This window comes from Phragmites australis, chromosome 14, assembly GCF_958298935.1.
Source record: "Phragmites australis chromosome 14, lpPhrAust1.1, whole genome shotgun sequence".
Taxonomy (NCBI): domain Eukaryota; kingdom Viridiplantae; phylum Streptophyta; class Magnoliopsida; order Poales; family Poaceae; genus Phragmites; species Phragmites australis.
In genome coordinates, this window is record NC_084934.1 from 1,031,821 (window position 1) to 1,040,416 (window position 8,596).

At 44.7% G+C, this 8,596-nt stretch overlaps 1 protein-coding gene across 1 annotated transcript; it reads right to left on the bottom strand.

Moving 5' to 3' along the window:
* Positions 1-211: 211 nt before the first annotated feature.
* On the bottom strand, positions 212-2,793 carry LOC133891049 (disease resistance protein PIK6-NP-like). The gene has a single exon (XM_062331741.1). It carries the CDS (start codon positions 2,675-2,677, stop codon positions 245-247), a length of 2,433 nt encoding a protein of 810 aa, XP_062187725.1. The 5' UTR covers positions 2,678-2,793; the 3' UTR covers positions 212-244.
* Between the last annotated feature and the right edge of the window lie 5,803 nt (positions 2,794-8,596).

An 8,596-nucleotide genomic window follows, 5' to 3' on the forward strand; every position in this document is an offset into this window, starting at 1 on the left:
CACACGTACATATGCACGCAGCTAGCGGAAGAAAATTATATGAGATCTTCTGTAGAAAGGCCTCCGTGAGACCTGATCCACGCCGTTTGTTCTGGATCCAACGGTCTGATTAAACACAGATGAGAGAAGGAGAGAACACGTGTCATACAGAGATGAGGATCTTTCTATGAGACCCGGTCTCATATAATTTACCTCCGTAGCTAGGTAGCAGTATGCACTGCACGTACGTAGCCTTCACTGGCTACTACGTTTCTGTAATGGAAACCTCGTGCGCAGTAGGGCCCGTAAAGAATGAGTCTGGAAACGAGCACCTGAGGAGGGGATACTTTGGATGCGCTGCAAGGGCTTGGTTCACATAGTCCTCTCGGTCGATCCAGTCGCCGTTGAGCTCGAGCTCTTTCAAGCTTCGAAGGTTGTCGATCCCAGAAATTGTACCCGCCATGATCTCCATCTTCTTGTTCTTGTCGAAGGTCCAGACAACCCTCTGCAGCTTGGGGGCGGCATCGGCTTCAAAGGCGATTCTGATAGTGGGGCAGACCTGATCAATCAGAAGGAACTGGAGCTTCGGGAAATCTCCCTTCTTCAGGCTGATATTGTCTTCAGTGTATGAACCGCGACGGAGCCTGAGGCAACACAAGCTTTCAAGCTTGCCGAGAATTCGCAGACCGTTTGCCGACAGTTGGGTGTCACGTAGAGTGATCTTGGAAAGCAGTTTTAGGCCTTCGATCCATGGTGGGAGGCTGCCGCTGGTGCTGGTCCCCTTAAAATACTTGATGTTTAGGCTCTCAAGGTACTTGGGAGGTGATGAGGATATGCCATCAGTACCCTCCTTGTTGTCAAGAGTAACCCCCCCGCCGTCGCCAGCCATGGGTGGCGGCGCTGTGATCCAGACTGACAGAGAGCGAAGGCACTCGCTCAACTTGCTGATTGTTCTGAGCAAATGCTTGATGTTATCTTCACTGCCGCTGAGAACCACACCCAGCTTCCTTAGCTGCTTCAGATGCCCAACCTGCTGTAGCTCGGGCTCGACTTTGCCGTCCAAGATCTGGACATGGCGCAGTACCTCCGTCTTCGTGCTCCTCCCAATTTTGCGAGGCATCTGCACGGTGGAGAGTGATTCGATCTCGTCACCGGCCCGATTGATGGACCCGGCAAGGAGATGCTTCAGGTTGGGGAGGACGATGTGCGCCGTGTCGCTGGGATGCAGGTCGGTTTGCCGGACGTCGAGCGTCTGCAGCTTCCAGAGGTTGTTGATTGCCCTTGGCAGCCGGGAAACGTCGGTGTTCCGGAGGCTCAGATACTTGATCGAGAGCACCTTGCAGATGCTCTTGAGGTGGCACTTCTTCAGGCCTTTGCAGCCTCCTAGATCCAGCACGTTCAGCCGATACTCTTCAGGTAGGTTTTTGAGCTTTTGCACCACCTTATCCATGGGATGCAGCTTGCCGTCATCGTCATCCTGCTGTGGCTCTCTTGGAACGGCGCAGAGGCCGTCCCAGATGTTCCATGGCCGCTGTCTCTGTAGCGGCTGCTGTTGTGGTTGCCCTTGAACAATCTTTCTGATGTCAAGCTGATAATCAAAGTGAGTCGGCAGGCCGCCAGCCACAAAGTTCTCACTCTGGGTGATGGCGATGACGAACTCCCGGACTGAACTCTCCATGTTGCAGCTCTTGATTTTTGGGCCGGTATCAACACGAGTTGCAGGACGGACAAAGCCTCGAAAGACAAGCTCATTGAAGCAGCATTCACCTGCCTCTTCCATAGTTTGAAGTTCTTTGCCTTTGTCCCTGACCACTAGGCCTTCGGCGACCCATCGCCTGACCAAGCTTGTCCTGCTGATGCTGGCTTCGTCGAGGAAAGCAGTCAGATACTGCAGGCAGCTCTTGTAATGTGTGGATAGCTTGCTGTAGCAAAAAACCATCACCTCATTCGGCACATCCGCTGCTCTGCGATTCAACTTATCCTCCAGACTCTCAAGTTCTTCTTTGGTCCCGTGGGGATAAGCATACAGAGCACGAAGCAACATCTTCATGCTCTCAACGTGATCGGGCACGCATTTCACCCGGATTTTTTCTATTACAGTGCCTGCATCAGTTGCAAGATCATAAGGGAGCTGGTGGATTGCTGTGCTGAAGGATGGAGAAGGAACCCCAGTGCTCCGGTGGTCATCTTCTACTACTTCTAGGGCACGTAGGAATTTCTCCCTGCTCTTGTCGGTCGTGATGTCTTTGCTGACCGGCTTGGGCTTGGGCTTCGCTTCTGGGACGGTGACGCCGTAGCGCAGGCGCCTCTCGCCGACCTCCCGCACCCGGTCCTTGAGCTTGCGAATTTTTTTGGCTAGGCGGCGGCGCGCCGGCACCGTCCGCAGGAGCACGGGGAGGTGGCGGATGAGAGCCCAGAAGCCGCTCTCCGTCGGCCTCAGGTCGCGCATGTAGAGCTCCATGCAGTCATCCGCGATGTACGCGATGTCGCGGACCTGCTTCATCCACGCGCGGAGCTGGTCGTCGTGCTCCGTCTGCATCTTTGTCAGGTGCAGGAGGAAGCCGTTCATGCTGTCCATCTCGTCCTTGATGAACTGGATGTCGCCCTGGACGCCGCCCAGCAGCCGAAACTCGTTCTTGATCGCCCCCGTGAGGAGGCCCAGCAGCGAATCCACGGCGCTGTGCGTCAGGTCAGCCATCGAATGATCTCTCTCTCTCTCTCTCTCTCTCTCTCTCTCTCTCTCTCTCTCTCTCTCTCTCTCTCTCTTCTCGATCTCTGTTGTGAGTTATTTATGTTGCAAATGGAAATGAGCGGAATTCAGGATTAATTTGGATGCTGCAAATTGAGGTATGTATATATGGACGGACGCAAATGTATGAGCAAGCATCTAGTTTTACACCACACGCACAAGAAAGGCAGACCTACCATACGAAAACCAATGCTTCAGCGGGAGGCGATCGAATCGAACATTTTTCTTTCCTTTTCCTAAAGAACTGTTAATCGAATCATTCTATATCCACTTGAACAGCAACTTCTTGTCCAGGGCAATATTTTGTAGTTAGACAGCTTTAATTCGAAACTTGTTCATTTCCTTTTTCTTAATTAACTTTTCTTATTTTGCTTATTGGATTCTTTTAAGGTGGCACTTCACCAATAAGTTTATTAATTAGCACATGTATTATAGCTTTGCAACGTAAGTTGTGATTCCTTTTTAAGTCTGGGGAGTACAACATTTTGATGCACACGCTTCACATGCGCCCTCACCTGCCTGCATCGCAAAAATTTCTGAAAACCTAGCTCCAACAAACCTAATCATGTCCAACTTGGTTGGACTCTCGTCTTCATCTTGCCAAAGTGTAGCGAAAATAATCTTATTAGATTATGATTGTGATGTTAATGATTAATAACAATATATTTAATGAGACTAATATGTTTATCAAGAATATATATTAGTAGATCCCATAGATACAATACATGAAGAAGCTACCGTAGCCGAGACAAAGTTTGATCAAATTGAAGAAGTCTCAGAAAGATTTGGCTCACCGAATAGTTTGGTGCTATGGATGTTGAGCTCACTAGAGCATATTTAACAAAAGAGCAGAGATGCTTAAAGAACTCACTGGAAGGTCCGGTGATTAGAAAGTGTGCTCACCAGAGCAATGAAGGCTAAGTCTCACTAAATAGTCCGATGATTAAAGCATGGTAACGTTGAAGTATTTCTATCCAGAAGGTAGAATGAAATAACCCACCGGATAGTCTAGTGCTCAGAGAAATATACACACCGGAGCATTTCCACCATAGAAGGTTGCAACCGTAAAAGATCGAAGATCGATACGTTGGAAGGTCCGGTGATGAAGCAAGGCTACACTGAAAAACACACTGGATAATGAACTGTGCAAATAGGTAGAACAAAGTTTAAGGCATCGGATAGTCCGGTGATAAAGTGATGTGCACCGAATAATCTCACCGGAGCAACTTGCACAAAGAAGAAGGAAAGACTCGGATGGCTCAGGATAACTCATCGGATAATCCGATGATGGAGATGAAGTATACACCGGAGTGTCTGGTATTCACAGAGGCTTGAGCGAGATTCCAACAGCTAGTTTATAAGAGTGTTAGTACTATTGTTCTCACCGAATCATCCGATGTTAACAATTTTTTTGAGCTATTGGATTAACGGTTAGTTCGCGAGTTTAAGACTATAAATATCTTTCCACTTAGTCATTTGAGTGTGGTAGAGTTCTGAGAAATTCATATTACATACTGTTTCAAGTTGCAAAAAACGTTGAAAACTGATGTTTCAAATTAAGAGACAGCAGGTTCTCGCGTATCAACGTATCCACGATGCTGTTGTTCAAATAAACCAATTATCAAACCAGAATCAGATTTCTATTGAACTACTAATGAATCTCTTATATATATATATATATGAGTTGTGACAGAACTAACTAATCTTCACCATCCACTCGAGTTAATCAAAATATCAACATGCAAGGATTCTCCTTATTCCTCTTTCCAAAAATACATTTAATCTCATATTAATTATCTTTTATATCTAGACGTCTAATATTTGTCTTCCATGCATTCTAAAAATACATTTGATCTCTTATTATTTGTCTTTCATAATTAAACATCTAATATTTATATTTCATATATTGTTATATCATAAACTGATTTCACGTTGGTAAAATATATGTGCAGTTATTAGTATCAATAAAGTGTATTTAAATATATTTTTTAAATGATCAACCATGGTTCTGTTTGTGGGCCCGTCAGTCAAGAAGAGATTCATGGGAGCAAGGTCGGAGCCTCTAGGCCCAATGGGCTTACTCTCTCTAGGCCCAATGGGCTTACCTTCTCTAGGCCCAAAGAGTGTCGCATGAAAATCTCAGCAGCCTGCCATCTGGGCCTGGAATACTGAGACTCTGTTTTTTTCCCAAGCCACAATGGGCCATTCCGTTTCTCAAATTTAGACTTCTCTCAAATCAAATCAAATCAAATTAATTTGGTGGACAATAAAGATAGTTCGATTCTGTTTTAATTTGTGTATTTTATATGAGTATAGATACAGATATAGTTACAACAGCTCACGAAGTGAACTGCGCGGGAAAGAAGAGTGAACAGTGACATGCTCATCCGTGGATGTTGGCGATGCGGCGAGTCGTTGTCGCTTGCCAAAAAAAAACTGCGTGAACCTGCTCGGCAGAATCGAACCCGATGGAGTCTGATTCCACTGCAGCAGATGGACCAGATAATTTTCGCTGCTTTCCTCTGATCCATTCCAATTCCAATTCAATTCAATTCGACCGTGTGTTGCTCCCGGCCTACCGTTGTCAGGCAGTCATGGTCACTGGTCAGGGAAGGAGACGAAGTGAGATCCGTCCTTTGCATGCAAGCAAGCATTATCTTTCTCTCTCCTCGGAGGGAGAGCATCTTGGAATTCAAGAGGAACGGGGCCAGACGAAGATACCATCCATAGAAATCAGTTATAGCTTCTTCTGTTTGTAGTTGCGAGTGCTTTCAGTATGTATATGGACGGGACTGGCCAGTAAATGTCCTTCTTCTTCTTTGGGTTATGGCGCGCAAAGGCGTGTTTGTAACGATAGGAATTGCAAGGAACCTGTAACGAGATTACTCGGGTAAATCCATCCTGATACTAAATTTGGTCGTTTCCAATAGAAAGGAGCGAGTTTTATCGTAACCTTTGGCATGAAACCACCGACCCTCTCCCAAATCGGTGAGTGGCGGTTGGTAGTGACGCACTCTGTTCTTCGAACAACATATGAACTTTTGGGACTCAACTGAAGTCTACCTTGTAAGGTTGAGGGCTTGAGGCCATACACAAACTTTTCTCTCCCAATCTAGTTTAGGGTCTGTTTATTTTAGTGATAGATTATGAAAAACGGCATATAGATTATAAGTTGTAAAAAATTGAATTATAAAATCCAGCTTTTACAATTCAGCCTTCAGAATATACAATCCAGTTTTTACAATCTAAACTATTTATTTCAACTTGCAGAACAAGCGCTTAAGCCAACGAAATGAGAGTTCAGATCGTGAACAGGGGTTCCATTCTAGTTGCCGTCCATGCTACCAGAGATTAGGGGCGATTCTAGGTAGTGTTTAGTTAGGGAGCGAGGTGGGATGGAATGATTACATTTATATATTTGAGAATATGATGATTCTATTCGTATATAGATGTTTGTTTGGTGGGTGGAATGTAACGAGTCCATTTTAGTACCTTAAGTCTATCATCGGTGTCACGTTCGAAGTGGGATGACTGCGTTCCACCGTTTTTTTACGGCTCCGTTCAGAATTTTTAAAAAATATTCTCTGATTCCGAACAATTTCATATCGTTGTTCTTCATCCAAACAACTAAAAACAAGATAGATCCGTTCCGTCCCATTTCGTCCCGCCAACCTAACACTGCCCTAAATTCCCCGTTCGTTCCATCCAGCTCCAGAACGCAGTACTGTCATCACAAAAAAGAATTGGAAAGCATTGAATCCGATGAAATAAAAACGATCGCTCCCAGTTGCAGTCTTGCAAGTGACCGGTGAATCCGCTACGGCCGTCCAGGTGTCCCACGATTTGGCCGTCCATAACATTTTCTTTCCCATAGACTAGCAACTTGCTGATATGTCGCTTCGTCGAGCAACTTGTGATGGTTTTGTTCTATTCTGTTATCTGCAGTGCTGCCGAATCTCCTTGCCCATTTTTACAGTGGAAATGACTCGCAGAATAAATAGGTTCAGTCTCTCAACTTGGGGGGAACACCGTGGTTCAGCAAGCAAAGCATCAAATAAATTTTAGCAGGCTCCAATCCATGAAGCTAGCTAGCTGTATTCGATTCTGTTCTGCAGCCGTGTCAAGATTTCTGAATTCGGCATTTCAGCATCTGAACACCTGAACTGAAGCTAAATGCCCCACTGCTAGCTCCTTCTGCCATGATCATAAAAAGAAGGCTCACTGAATGGCATCTAGCTTTCAGTAACCATCTGCTCCAGCACACAGCTCTGCCTGCCATTCTTTCCTGAACCCCATTCATCCATATGCAGTCATGCTTACCCTATCCCTGACACCTTTACCGCGACCTTTTGTGAATCTGCTCCCTTCTTTTTATTGAAAGAAACATGCACGTTTCTGATGGAGTTCGATTGATGCGTGGGCGCGTTTCTCGATGACATGTTGACATTGCTGCTGCCCCTTTTTTTCAACTCTATGGCGCATGCAGATGCAGCAGCTACAATTCTAGGCGAAGTATGGTGCTGCAGCTAGATGCATGCATGAGAAAGTTTGTGCCAATGCAAATGCAGTCCAGAACAGAAACAATGGGGACCAGAATCAGATAGAAAGTAGTAGAAGGAAGGAGGAGGTCAGATCGTCGGAGTAGGGAAAATATCTGCACAGCACTTGTGCAGACAGGATAAACTGGTAGATAAAGAGAAGTGCAGTGCAGCCCATTGTTTGCTTTTTTGGTGTGTCCCGTGGAGATTTGATGGCGTTCTCCCTCCTGCAGAAGCCAAAAGGACCTTTCAAAAGAGAAGATCAAAAGAAGTCTGAAACAGTAGCACCTTTCTTTCTACCCACTTGAACAAGGACAAATGGCTCTTTTTCTTCAGGCCACTTCTGAACCTTGTTCTTGGTGACATTGTGCAAAGTCAATAGACTTTAGAAAAAAAACTTATTATAATGCGTAGGGTTAGGTTGGGGATGGTCCACAATTGCTAAGGACATAATAAACCTTCTTATTTCTAGGTCAAAACATTGTTTAGAGTAGTTTAGGACAAGGGCAGGCCTCCTGTCAAGGGAGACTGAGGTTTCTTATATATGTGATGAGCATGGATGTGATGAGGGTTAAGTTCAACACGAATGCAACCTTGTTCTTTTAGTATGGTATGTCATAATAGTTTATTTTTTAATGTTAACCGAACTAATTAGTTGCAATATGCATGGCTTTGCAACTATTAGGTATTGAGATGGACTATTAGGTATTAGAGTTTTATTTACTTCGATCCAAACAAGAAAAGGAATGTACATGGATGCTATGAGGGTTAAATACAGGATGAATGCAACCTTATTCCTTATGTATCCCTTTCCACTTGTTTTGTTAATCCATTTATTTGCAACATTACGCTGAGCTTAGGAAAAAGAGCTATATATAGCCTCAGTTCTCAGAAAATTTGTTTTTATCCTTGCTAATTCATTGTTCACGTACTCATCAAGAAAGTCAATTCAAAGATACGGATCTTCAGAGGAGCAACCAAGAAATGCTAAAATACTAGGGATCGAGCTCACACATGTCAGGAGGAGCAAGCAATTAGCAAGAGCAGTTTATCCATTAAACTAATTTTCTCTGGAATTTTCTCAATGGAATTGACGTTTACTTAACCAATATTTTTCATTTTAATTGCACTAGCTCGGATTCAAGAAGTTGATTTATAAAAGGGAAATGTGCCACGGTTGGTCAAAGAGCCGGACTTTCTTCATCAAATAAACTAGACCTGTTGTCTCTATTCGCTGGCCATCGATCGAATCTTGCCGGATATTCTCGAGATTCTAGGCAGCAATAATTCTAAATTATCACCTTTTCGCTGTGCAGAATCTCGCATCGAG

Excerpts from the sequence above, each read along its gene's own strand:
- LOC133891049 (XM_062331741.1), bottom strand. The coding sequence starts at position 2,677 with ATGGCTGACCTGACGCACAGCGCCGTGGATTCGCTGCTGGGCCTCCTC.